The sequence below is a fragment of the Acanthaster planci genome, linkage group LG17 (assembly GCF_054643075.1).
Source record: "Acanthaster planci isolate LZ-2023a linkage group LG17, COTS_SCS, whole genome shotgun sequence".
Classification (NCBI taxonomy): domain Eukaryota; kingdom Metazoa; phylum Echinodermata; class Asteroidea; order Valvatida; family Acanthasteridae; genus Acanthaster; species Acanthaster planci.
The window spans coordinates 12,849,160-12,863,061 of NC_141793.1; the positions used below are offsets into that span (position 1 = coordinate 12,849,160).

The 13,902-nt window shown below is 39.9% G+C and overlaps 2 protein-coding genes across 6 annotated transcripts in view; one reads left to right on the forward strand and one right to left on the reverse strand.

Moving 5' to 3' along the window:
* Positions 1–10,658, forward strand: LOC110973523 (insulin-induced gene 2 protein-like). Of its 5 annotated transcripts, XM_087147853.1 has the most exons (8): positions 13–129; positions 2,762–2,867; positions 3,262–3,375; positions 4,425–5,069; positions 5,870–5,994; positions 6,313–6,479; positions 6,845–6,944; positions 7,313–10,658. In XM_087147853.1, the coding sequence occupies exons 4-8, from the start codon at positions 4,874–4,876 to the stop codon at positions 7,340–7,342; spliced, it is 618 nt and encodes a 205-aa protein (XP_087003979.1). In that variant the 5' UTR covers positions 13–129; positions 2,762–2,867; positions 3,262–3,375; positions 4,425–4,873; the 3' UTR covers positions 7,343–10,658. The 5 variants fall into 5 exon arrangements, with proteins under 5 accessions (XP_022080095.1, XP_022080094.1, XP_087003979.1 ...); XM_022224403.2 differs by lacking the exons at positions 2,762–2,867; positions 3,262–3,375 and having other exon boundaries at positions 1–133; XM_022224402.2 differs by lacking the exons at positions 2,762–2,867; positions 3,262–3,375 and having other exon boundaries at positions 7–129.
* LOC110973382 (polypeptide N-acetylgalactosaminyltransferase 1-like) overlaps positions 8,383–13,902 on the reverse strand; it is a 23,058-nt gene continuing 17,538 nt past the window's right edge. Inside the window, exons 9-10 of the mRNA XM_022224179.2 lie at positions 13,523–13,660; positions 8,383–13,112 (exon numbers count right to left, since the gene is read on the reverse strand). Coding sequence (XP_022079871.2) covers positions 12,969–13,112; positions 13,523–13,660 — 282 coding nt within the window. The 3' untranslated portion in view covers positions 8,383–12,968. The remainder of the gene's footprint in view (positions 13,113–13,522; positions 13,661–13,902) is intronic.

Here is a 13,902-nt window from a genome sequence, read left to right on the forward strand (position 1 = left end):
CCTTTCATACGTGTGATGTGTTCAGAAACGGCCGATTGAGCATTTTGTGCCGTTGTTATCAGTAGAATTGCTGTGTGGTTCACGTAGATTACAGCGCGCAAAGTCCCGATCTGGAGAGTGATGTATACGGTAGGTGAGGTGAAACAGGTTGTAAAATTTCGAGTTGGAGAAGAGGACGTGCAGAGGGAATTTTCCTTACGTGTTTGTATACCGTACGGCGTTTAGTAATTACGGCCTACGGTAGAACCAGAATGGAGAAAGGATTTAGCACGCCCGGCCTATTCGGCCCAGCAGTAGTAAGACTGCGTAGGCCTACTACCAGTACTAGTAGGCCTAGTAGTATTTTACTAAGTAGGCATACGTTAGGCGTCGTCCAAAATTTAATCATTTTCCTAGTAGTACTCGGAGGACTATTTTGACATGTTTGAAGGCCCCCTCCCCTCCCCCAAATTTAATTAGTACTTATCGACATTTTTCTGTCAGTATCCTGAAATATTGACAAATCATGTTTTACGTATCATCATGATCATGTGCCCCAGGCTCTACTACATTTGACCAGTGTTGACAGGACCCCAAAAGTCGTACGCGGCCCATGACCCCCTGCCCTCTTCTGATCTTACGCTTTGTACAACTGTGAAAATGTTGAAAATTTTAGCCGGCTCCTTATGGCTAAGTAGTTGACTTCTTCATTCCTCCATGACTTGTACCGCGCCTCGTGTTACTGTTAGCCTGGTGGTAACATATAACTTGAAGTTGGCATGTATGGAAAACTAACAGTGGTAAGTGGTGTCAGTCATTGTCCAGGTTAACGACAACATCAACTTAAGATCTGATTTTTTTGGGTCATTCCGTGGCACTGACAATGCTGTTCCACTGCACTGAGAAAAAAAATTAACCTTAATGACGTTGATGATGCATTACGGGTTTGGATGACAAAAAGCAATCCATTTTATACACAATCCAATGGGAGAAGCGTACCTGCAAACGTTCTTCTGCTCTCAGTTTATTACATATTCCAATTCAAGCCATCCTCTTCTCACAGAGTGTTGTATTATAGATTTGGGATGAAGATATTCACAACCTTCGAAGTTTAAAGTATGGCAGAGAAGAAAAATTGGGGGAATCCTTCCAACAATGCAAGTTTTTGTCATGGACCGTGCTTTGACTAAGATCGTGAATATTATTAATGCCCCAGTAGGCCTATTGGCCAATCAAAATCACAATTTATAACTCATTCATCCTGCATTGACCAATCATGTTATTTTCAGCCAAGAATTACTAAAAAAGACAATTAAGGATGATTTTTGTTCTTTCAAAAATCACGCCTCTGCTGTCTACACCACCAACAGCTGGTTTCTGGCCATTTTTATGTACAACAAGCGCAGTTCTGGTGTTGATTACCAACTAAAATGTTAATGTACTTTCGTTACGTGCATGCATGTGGATCTCATCACAGTGTGTGGGGCCGGGGACGTGTTGCTCCGAATCGACATGACTGGTGGAAATTCCGCTTCCTCTGTTCTTACATTTTATAATTATTCTTTATTACAAGTTTATTACTCATTAAACTGTATTTCACTTTCATAAACAAACTTTTTTAAAATCAAATGCATGTAACAAACAATACTATGTGCCTTTAAACAAAAAGTTATGCGTACTTGTACACATGTACGCTTTACCTACTGTCGATTGGTTATACGTATGTTGAGTGGGACTGCGGTTTTGCGGATAATACGAGCTAATTTTCTCCCAAGTCCCAAGACCCTCATATTAACGAGAGTCGACTGTATCTCTTATGAGTTTGTGCGGTTCTGAAAGGAACCGGGAGTATACTCAATGTTTCAGACTGCGTGCTCAGTCCGTCGTCAGGCTTAATGTTATCATTGAATTCTGTGTAAAATCTTCAATCTTAAATCCCATTTTGAAACAACCATCCATAACCACAAATTTGAATGACAAGGCAATTGGCTGATTCCAGAACTGTTGGCAAGTCACGAAATTAAGAATAATAAGATCGTGCAGAAATCCAGTGATTACGCAGATCGACAGTTAGCTCTCAACAGTTACACGTTTGTTAGGGTTTATTGAGCTATATTTGCAATCACACGTATGAAGCCAAACCACGGTTCACAACCATGCACAATGCATGACATCTAGATGCTCAACCAACCATAAAAACTTCATGTGTGAAATTAGACTCCAGTAACATTCCGGCTTTATTTTCCTTAAAAAAAAAAATCTCCCTCCCCACAATTCCGACCCGTGATTCCGACCCGTGATTCAAACCCACACCCATGCATCACAAACCATTATGCCATAACCGCTTGACTACCGCAAATCACACAAATTGATGGTGTTTTTACTGTTGATATATCGATAAACGGCTGCAATGCGAGTCTAATACACATTGGGCATGCGCAATACAAACACAACCATCGTGGTTTGGCTTCATACGTGTGGTTGCATATATATCTCGGTTTATTTGAGCGTCGATGTGTAACCTTTTAGGACAGTGTGCTGTCATTTCTATTGCCACGTCAAACACTAGGAAGAATGCCGGTCAACTCATACATCATTTACATGTATGTGAGTCAATTGGTACCTCGGCCAACTGGTTTACTGTATTGTACTTCAGGCTAATGTTATTGAGATGCTGTAATAACTCGCTATTTGCACGCTGCTCAGGAAGTTTGTAGACTTGACAAGGATTTGACAATCATCAAATTATTTTTTGTTTCTTCTTTGTTTTTATTTTTCTGAGATCCCTTTGTTAGAGACTGGTCTGGTTCCAGTGCTGGAGATTGGTGCAATAGAAGTAGGCAGCAACCAGTCTAAAGTGCATACAGTAGCACACATTGAGGCCAAAGGTGTTTTTTTTTTACTTTGTCAAACATTTTCGTCAAAATTTACAAAATGACTTTGAGTATGTTATTGCCCCTTGGATCATGTCTTTGTTTTCATTTTGATTGATAATTTTTTTGGAGAGGACTTTGTTGTGGTTCTTTTGTCAAATTCAAAATGTGGCTACTGATTACCTCCTCTGAATTCGTGAACTTTTGATGGTTATTGTATGGGAACTTAGTCCCAGTATTAAGAGACATGAAATCAGGTTGAGATAAGAACAAAGCTTGTCATCCTGCACATATTTTTCAAGTGTTTTCTTCTGGTTTGATATGTGATGGCAGTTTGATTGGAGAAAGATACATCCACGTTGGCCTTTGTCCTACTGAACTTCTCAACCTTTGCTCCACCATCTTTCAGCACACAGATAGTGTACCAGTATATAATGACAAATCTGTTGTGACCTCTGTGATCCAACCAGCAATTGTGAAATCACAAGTCATTGTCACATGATGCTGGCTTCCAGTAGGCAAGGTAAACATATCTATGACAAGTATGACTGGAATATCCTAGCATTTGTTCATGTTCTCAAAAACATGCTTTCTTTGTTTAGACAAGTTTATCATCAAGGAATTCAGCTCCAAATCAGTGTAGTTCAAAGAAAGCTACTTCCTGTTTTATTTGCATTGAGCGGATTTACGTGTAGAAGGTTGGCGGTTCACTGGTGAAGCAACTGTCCCACAGAACAGACGGTTTGGGGTTCAACTCTGTCCCACATAATCCCTTGAAACCTTTCCCATCAGGTTTTCAGGGAGACGTAGGAACTCGACTTGAGGTTGCTTTTGGTGTGTGCGGGCAAAATAGTGTTTTCTTTTGAGAGGTCTTCTGTTGTTTCTTAAGTAGTTGTACAAGTTGTTTTGTTGAAATATAATGGACAATATAAAAAGTGCTCAAGAGTGGGAAAGAGGTTGTCACCTTCTTCTCCACCATATTCTGTGTAGAGCTTTGGTAGGGTTCATTGTAGAAGTGCCCTCCTTAAAAAATCACCGTTGTATATTACAGAGTGCAACCCTCTTTATTTACATCAGTGATAACACAAAGCGATAACAGCAACAATATTGACAACCTCCTCCGTGGACTTTATCCTCTGTTTGGTTGTGACAGTCAGCTTGGCATACTGACTTTTCAGTATCTCTGCAGATTTGTTAGAAGGTCATTATCCATGGTCAAAGAAATGTTGTAATGAAATTTTGAGAATGAATTAAGTACACTGGATGTAATTTGTTCTCATTTTTCATTTAAATGTAAAGCACAAGGGATAATGAGCAATTGTATATGTGTAAAAATCTGTCTTGAGTAAGGTGCATGCAGGTTAAGTACAAACTCCTTGAGAGGGTATTCAGTTTTTCACTTTTCCAGATGTGTAGGTGAACGGTCTGGTACAATATCACTGCTTCTTGTGTTCAGCCTGCTAAATTTATGCAAATTCTTGATATCAAATGAAGATTGTACATGTACATTCTGGAGGTATGTAAGTACTATTTATCATTAATTGAAATCTTTCTTTTTTTTATTGACTGCAGTGTTGACGGCATGGGATATGTTTGGCCAATTATGCATTGCTACAAAGGTCTGTATTCAGACAACAGGTACAGCATGAATAGAGTGGAACATCATTGGGGACATACAGCACTGGCAACAGGTCTATGATCTGTCTCCAGGGAGCCATTGTGCAGACAAGCTGGACTCCAGAAACTCTGATTTAACCAATTTTCAAGTGACTGTTTAGTACAGTGGATCAACGTGAGTGGGCGTTATCCTCGATCAGAACTTTCAGCAAAGAAGCAATCTGTGGTCTGCCGAAATTTTAAAAGCACAGAGCCTTGCTAATCTGGATTTGTCAAGATTTGAAGCTGGGTGATCTTCATTGTACTCACTTTAAGTGCAGTTGTCATACACTTGACCGTTACAGTACTTAATCTTTTCAACTTTCCTTGGACGGAGAGCAGTTTTCCATTTGAACTTTACGGCCATGTATTCCAAGATGTCTCACCGAATCATCAGCACTGTTCGGCGGTCGGTGGTGCTGTATCTTACTGGTGTCTGCTTGGCGCTCATCCTGCATCTGCTACAGATCCAGCGCAACGTCACACTGTTCCCCGTCGAGGTGATTGGAAGTTTGATGAAGTCTGATTGGTGGGTGCCTCCGGTCTGTGGAGCTGCTGCAGGTGTGTGTTGCAATGAATGACTCCCCCCGTCCCAGTGACTACACCCCCTCCTAGTATCCATTGTGTTTTTATGGTGAACCCTCCCAACATCTGCCAGTCAGCAGTGAGCAATACATTCTCTGTATATGAACGAGATTAGGATGTGTCGTCTTATTTAAAAACAAATATTGGCTGAGCTCTTCAGCCTGAAACCATCAACATCAATCAAAACCAGGTGTTGGAATGTGAAGGAATTTGATTGGTTAAGGTTAACTCTAACCCCCAATGTGTATGTAAACTCATATTGAAATCGGAGGATTTTAGACTGTTAGGAATATACTTTATTTATTTATTTCTGATGATCTGCAGCGGTTACCCGCCACTTGCAGGCATCCATGAGAAACGGATGGGCAAAGTTATGCTTTCTTATTGACCTGTTCATCCTTAAGCTTCAGAGTTCGTAAAAAAGTGAAAATTATGAACTAACTTTGGTTCTTTAACCCTAACAGCCCTGAATACGACAAAGTACTACTTAGTAGTCAAATGTAATATACAGTGCTGTCGCTTGTAAGAGGACATGACCTTATTGTTCTCTGAAGCCATAAAGTACAATATATACGACAATGTACCATACAGTGCTCTGGCACTATGAATGCATGCACGACTACAAGGCAAATTTCATGCACAACTGTTGGGGTTAAACACAAGCATACGAATGTGTCAATGTAGACAATATGCATATACCTGTGGTGTACATGTACTTCAGTTTCTGATGTTTGTGTCTCACAACTTGTACTTGTACTCCTGTTTTTTTGTTTCAGTGGTGGTTGGTCTACTCTACCCATGTATCGACAAACGCCTTGGGAAGTTCCCCTGCTACAAAGTGGAATGGTCCAACGTGATGAGATGTCTAGCTGTCTTTGTTGGCATCAACCATGCCTCTGCTGTATCCTTTCTGCAATAAATGTAGGGCACCTGTATATCACATGGCATAGAAGGAGAGAAGAAATCGAACAAGAATTGTGTTATGGAGGGGAGGTGGAAATATAATCATGAAAAATCCCACTGAAGCATGTTGTCCAAGACAGCAGTTGTTTTGTTCTTGGAGTAGTTGGGACTGGGTACTTCATATTTCATTTTGTCTTTACATCATCAAAATTCGTGAATTCGCCCCTTATATGAGATTTGTTCTTGAGATGCAACTTGCTCCAGAGAGGCTGCAGTGTACTCAGTTTTCCTTGACCCTGGCAATTTCATGCTGCAGAAAATTGATTTTGCCAACAACCTTCAATTTTCTCTGACGTTAGCGGCGATGTCCATTGGACTATGGTGGCTGTTTGACCGGTCACGGACCGGTTTTGGTCTGGCTCTCATTGTATCGTTCCTTGCCACAGTGGTCACCCAGCTGCTTGTCTACAAAGGCTTTTACAGGTAGAGATTGAAAACGATTCACATTCAAAAACCATAGCAAGCTATTCGTTGCATGCAGGGTTGTTGAGGGTGCTATATAGCCCTTGGAAATGTTATGAAACTCACATATGCTACTCATTAATATTGGATTTTACCGTTTCCCTAATGTTTGAAAATTGTTTAGAAATTGGTGGAGGTTTTTAATAATGGTTGACAGAAACAGAAATTTACATTAAAGCACCATTGTAAAGGTTTAGCGTTTTGTGTGTTTTATGGGCAAAGATCATTGATTGGATCAGATAAATAAGTCCTAAGTTTGCACGAGCACCTAAAAGACCCCAAACAGACCGGTTACCTTCATCTTGTATTTGTTTCCATACCTCTAGTTACACTGAACCTGATTTCTTGTATGTGCGTTCCTGGATACCGTGTGTGTTTTTCTCTGGTGGGGTAACCATGGGAAACATCGGAAGACAACTTGCAATGGTGAGATCTTTTGGAATAATTTCCAAGCTTGTCTTCCCTGTTAGATCGGTTACGTCAATGTTAACTTTGAAAGCTTGGCTGAAATTTATTCACGAAGAGACGTTCTGTCTTGGACTGATGGAAATTGACTATGATGGCTCAGAATAAAATAATCTCGAGATGGAACCAGACACTGAATATTTTCAACAAAGTGGTCTCAAAACACTTGTCTTAAAATTGTCGCCAGTTTCCATTTCACAAATTGAAAGGCTTTTGCCAGGGTTTTAAGAGCCACATAAAAAATTTAGGAAACAATTTGCTTTTGTTTGAAGTCTTGGTAATGTGCTTTCTGTAGATTCTAACCCTTAATTCTTTCTCATCTTTGACAGTATGAAATGGAAAAGGAACATAGATCGTGAGTCATCTTGAGATGCAGTCATGTACAAAAAGAGATGACTTTCAAGGATCTTTCCTCTGCCACCGTCTTCAAGTTCTTCAAGCCACACGAGATAGCAACTCTACCAGTCTGGATGTTATTTTGCTTTTTTTTTTTTTCCTTCTTTCAATTTTGCGATATTTTGGCATCCAGAGCCAAGATACTGGATCTGTTGTGACTGCAAGCACTGCCATAGCTTAGGAAAGAAAGCAGCATTGACAGCAGAAACAACCTGCCAAGAACAGTTGAAACGGAAGAATTCTTTAAGATGGCAGCAGCTGGCTTGTGTAGAACAGCCAGACACCTGTTTATAATAAACCGCCAGTTGCCATGCAACATGACTATATTCTGCCCTCATGTCACCGTGTTTTATTTTGCCTTATTTTCTTCAGCGTGTATTGGACTCGCCTGAGATGGCCTCCCAAAACGACCGGTATGTGACCTCTTTTGTGGCTTCCAATGAGGTTAAAATCTTTCAGGGGACGAGTCTTAAATTAACTGAAACTGCCATTATTCAGATGAGTGACCTCTGACCCTGGGCCGCAAGATGTGATCTTTGGTCATAACCTTGTAATTGAATCATGTCATCTTGATTGAGTCCTTGCTGTTTGGACTGGAGCCTGCAGGATGTGACCTTTGACCGAGGCTGCAATATTTGACTTTTGGATATGACCTAAATGGTGGAAACCTTCACCCAGCAATGTACTGTGGATGGCTTTATCACTTCTGAAGCTTGAATGTGACCTGAGACCTGGAATGTGACCTCTGTGACCTATATTATGACCTCTGTCTAGAAGATGACCTCTTGAAAAAATAAGGCTTCTGTCATGATTTGGCTTCTTGACCTCTAGGAAAGTGACCTTGTGTGTACTACATGTGTATACCAAAGGACAAGCAGATTGGATGTTTGAATTCTGTCTACATTAAACTTTAAAAGGAAGTCAAGTTTATTCTTCACTTTTTAATCCATCCTTGTTATCAGATACTCTGGTAATCATTCCTCGTAGGGCTTCCAAACCAAAATTTGTTGTACTATTTGGGTTTATTGACAGAAAAGTGAAATGGTACACACTGTATAAACGCCATCCCATGAAAAGTGCTGAATGTTGACAAGGGCTTTTTATGAAGACGTTTGACTTGACACTATTGAATACATTATAGACTGGTACTTTTTTACTATTTTAAAATTCTTCAGTTACATTTCCCTAACTTGAGAGATGATGGAAGAATTACCCAGCTTTATTCATTGGATTCCCTGTTGCATAAAAATATTCTACAATTTAGGAGACCTTAACACTGGAACTTGTTTTTGTTTTTCAACATTATAAAAACAAAGACTATCACTATTGGAGACAGAAATGTTGCATTTTAACAAGCAGAAGTGTAAAAATTACTTCATAACTTCAGTACAATTACCAAGTATTTCACAAGTCATTATTGCCATGTTGTGAAAAATTATTTAAACAAACGGCAAAAAATGCAAGTGTATATATTCTTTGTCAGCTGGAGTTAACAATTCAGTATCTTGTGAGCGCAATTTGTGACCTACTCTGTGAAAATGTGTCTTAACCACCTGCTGCCGGGGGACCAGTTTTCGAGCACGTAGGCTTTATACACGGAGCCGGAAACCCGAAATGGGACAAGGGGGAACTGGGCCTTGTAACAAGACTGTACTCGGAACAAAAGACCCGGCTGCTGGGCATTACCGACATTTTTTCACTGTCGATAGTGGAGATAATCCAGCCTTGTTTTGAAAAAGTATACCACGGTTTGGGGCATTTAGAGTGAGCAGATTACCACCGGGGACACAGCAGTCCACCATCGCAGCAATGAGCCACACAGCACCGCTGCATGCTGATCTGTCCCCTATTGAAAACAGGTCAGCAGCGCACTGTGCCAGGTTTGTGAACAAAAGAAAGTTATGTAACACCGCACAATCTGGGCTCTTTTTACAAGGCTGCAGGCCTGACTAAAACACTCGGGCGTCAATAGATTTTGTCTGCCAGACTAGAGTGGCCATCAGACAGTAATTCGTGTGGGTATAAACGTCCATTAATTAAAATAATGAATTTTTGAAGAATTTTGAAAACTGAAAATCTTGAAAAAGTCCTGATTATGTGCACAGCATTTTTCAAACCCACCTGGCTGCAAGTGGTTAAGTCCCCAAAGCAACTTTTGAGTTTTCATTTGTATTGGAAAGAGCAAATTGAGTTTTTGTTTTGATGTATCACTCAGTTTGGCATCCTGGTGACAGTGAATATTCCATGGTGGAAAATGCTGCGGGTTCGTATTGATTTACACTGTGTAAAATTATTCTAAAGGACCTTTTACTCCAAAGTGGCTCTGGCAACTTAAGACTCATTTTCACAGAGTGGGTCACATTCGGGCTCTTCATGTATACTGTACATCATTTGATAAGATGGTTGAGACTGGGGTGTACTGTACTAAGATTATCCATGATTAAGATTAAGCCACTCTGTTGACTTAATGTAAGTGCCTATGCTCAGTAAATAACTCAATGGAGGTATTCACAATTGTTGCTCTTGTCAAATTTTCTTAAATGTTGATGCCACTTCAAGTTGTTTTTAAAAGAGACATAAAACAAAAGTCATCAAATTGTGTCATCAAACTCAAAACTGAATACACATAGATGTAAATCATTCTATGGCATATTTTCAGCTTAGTTCCATTGGTGGTACAAACCACAATTTACTTAAGATTATTAAGTTTTGTAAGGCAAATAAAATCTAAATCCATGTTCGTTACTGGTAATCCTTTTTGAAGCACCAGCTTTCTTTGTTTTTAGTTTAAGTGTTGGGTAAACTAGGGAGTCATCTAATATACCGAGCTTTGTGGTCTTAAATTCACATATTTTAAAATTTCAATCAATACATGTACTTCACAGGAATGGAAAAGTTCTTAATTATTTAAGAGTCAAGCACGGACTTAAAAAATGGAATTTATTTTGCTGGCCTAAGATGCAAATTAAAAATTTCATTTCAGTAATTTCTGTTTATTAAAAAATATTTCAAATCTACACGTACTTGAACTCTTTAACAAATCTTGGTGGAAGGTATCAGTTCTAGTTTGATTACAGTTGAATTTTGCTAGTTGGGGTCGAGTCTGTTTTGTTTCCTTCCTATTTTAGTCTAACTATGACCTCTGCATTTAATTGTACATGTACATAAATGTTATACACTGTAAACAGTCAAACTCTCTTTTTCTGGAAACATTTTGAAACTTATCCCAAAACCTTACCATGATGTGTGATACTAATAAAATGTGCAATTGGTAACAAATTACAGCTCTGTGCATGTGTTGATACATCGGTGTATCTTTTACTGCAATACGGCCGTTTCACGATAGTGCGCCACCAAGAGTTTGCAACGCGTTGGCCAATCACAGGGCGCGAAATTTGTCAACCGAATGCACGTTTGAAAAGGGTCGACAAATTTCGTGCGTTATGATTGGCCAACGTATTGCAAACTCTTGGTGGCGCGCTATTGTGAATCGCCCGTATTACAGAGGCAGCTGTTGGTGACTTTTTCTACAGACCAACCACATTTATTTGAAATAATTTTCCTCTGATTTCAACTGTCTAACTGTTGAAATCTTTATAGGTAAGAAATGAAGCCCTTATGTTCTTCCACAATAATGACCTCTCAGTTAAAACCATTTTTTTTCTTGTGGGTACATATTCCAACAAATTCTGACAGATGGATAGATGAAGTGGAATCTGTCAATATTGAAATACATTTTCCCCTCAGAAATTTTGCACCTGATGACAGCACAGGATTATGGTAATTCTGTATGCATAATTCATGAATTTGATTTACATACTGTTTTAATATGCATTTGTTCCTTATAAAATAAGTCCAACTGTTGTGGCCAAGGCTTGAATTATGAAAGTGGTTACTGTAGGCAGCGGCTGTGGCTACTTGCCATAGACACCTGCGTTGCTGTAAGCCCCAGCCAGTTGGTTCAGACACAGCCTGATTATATTTTAATCACCCACACAAGAATGAGGACTGCACATGAGGTCAAACTGAGATTTCACGGCACCAGAAATTGCTGCAAATTTCTGCAATCTTAAATGAATCTCAGTTCTAAGAATTTTGATTGACCTCATGTGACCTTTTCTCACACCAACAGAGAGCGCTGTTTTATGATCTGATCAGTGGTTGCGGGGAAGGAAGGTGCGAAGTTCATAAAACAGCCTTAGAGACCAAGGTCACTGGAGAAAAAAAAGCATGTGGGCATACAGCTACACCGATAAGGCAGACCTAGTGGGTGCACATTGCTGATCTGGTGGGTGCACATAGCTTACCTGGTGGGTGCACATAGCTGACCTGGTGGGTGCACATCGCTGGTCCAAAATGCTCTCGAATGCCCTTCTATTTAGGAATGTGCTGTTGGGGAATACCCAACTGGCTCATTTATAAGTAGCACCAACATCTTACATTCAGAAACGCCACCAAAAATTTAAAAAAGATACAAATTAATAACAATTATTTAAATGATAACACAAGCTTAACTTTGCCTGTCAATTCCAGACAATCCAATTCCAGAATGACACTTGGCTGGACTATACCTCTTCAGAGCTGTAAGTTTGATCATACATGTCACAAATATTGGCACAATACTTGGTCATTAAACAGTAAATACATACTTAGTAGGAAAAATATAAAAACCCCATTATATGGGCATATACATAATTCTCAATATATATCTTCTTTGTGTCACAATGTGCCATTTGCACACGATAACGATACACACACAATGCTGTTTCAATACAAGTGCCTCTGTAGGACAGTTTTCTTTTTAAGTACTGCAAGTTAATCTGATATTAAAACATAAAACGAAACAACATCTTGCCAATAATTTGGCTGAACCTCAACAGAGCCACTCATTTCCTGGCATAATCTGCAATTTGACAGCTCCAGAAACGGTCAATGGCAATTTACAAAATCTTGACAGAAGGTCACTTCTAGGAGTTTCCATTATTGGGAGTTAAAGGTACATTAAAACAGCTTTTTCTACTTGTGTGCTATCTAGTCTTTTGAGCATCAAAGATTTCTGTGAATGTTTGATTGAATGTGTCCACTTGTTAGCAAGGAAACTAGGCAGCTGTCCAAAGCTGACAGGGCAAAGTCAGCCTTATGACGGGGAGGAAGTTTGATAAGAATCCTGGTGGACTTGCGGTGTGGGGCTGGTCTTCAAATAAACAACTGACCCACCACAGCTCCCCTAATGGCCCAGTCTCAAGAACTGGAATAATTTTTTGGTTAAAAACTTGATTCAGTCCAGGCAACAAATCCCAGGATATCAAAAACTGCAAAGCCTCTCTAGCTTTACAACTTGCAGGTTGCAATTAAATTAATGCCCCAAAAATGGGAGGATTGAACTTTTTTTCACAGAGTGGCCAAGAGTATACATCTCAAATCAGTGGACAATTTCCAGAGAGCAAATCACAGTTGTAACCGTCGTCACATCACCTGCAGTTTTAATGCTTCAGAAATAGATCACTGATACATTTTCCTCAGTAGACGAGCCTTCTAAGTTACAGTTATTGGTAGGAAAGATGATCAATGTTGACTTTTGTTCTCCTATCAGCTTTTCTTGTGCTTCTTGTAGTGAGCAAACTCCCAGGACTCGGTGGGTCGGTCTGTGCAGACGTTGATGACCAAGACCTTTGTCTGTACTCCGGCTATGTCTAGGCACATACCACTCTCTCTGTGAATGATATGCCCGGGCTGGAGGTTGGAATTGAAGGGAAGAGCAAAACAAAGCGCTTGTATTTGCACATTCATCATTCAATTTAAGAAGTTAGGAATTGTAAGCATTGTTGCACTGTTTGCCACAAATCCAAACTAAAACAGTTTCATTAGTTCTGTGCGCAATCACGCCCCCTAGTGACAAAAAGTTACAAGTTATTGCAAGGTGAGGGTGCGTAAGAAGCATTGTCTGTCTGGTACTTAAGATCAGCTGCATGCCTCTAAGGTTGACACTGGAAAGGAATTCACACTGACCTGCATTCAACTTAGGGACTGGAGATGTGTGATAAAAGGATTACTTATGAAAAGAGGGAAATGATTCCTAACATCACTGTAAGTACAGCGCCCTCAACAGTGTTGATGCAGAGGCATTGAAAATATCAGTTTACCTTGTCATGCTTCCATTCCTGACTGCCTCCCATTCCGTGGCAGCCCTCTAGTGTCAGCTTGTGTCCAGCTCTGTAGTCAGCCAGGTCAAGGCACAGGTCCTCCCAGCGAATTTCACTGTCCAGCGTGATCATGAATGCCTGGCCACAGAAAAATCATTGATCAAACTTATCCGAGTACTCCAGTTCCCAAGGATGACATTCTGCCAGCTTCTGTGTTTCATGAACACCATCGAAACTGCTAAAATACTTGAGGAAAATTACAGGACAGGAACTTACGGAGGCATCGGAGGCAATTGCCTCAATGCCCATTGAAATGTCCCCATAGACAAATTAATTTTCTAATACAATAACCCTTGGAAAATGAGAAATTGCCTCATCCT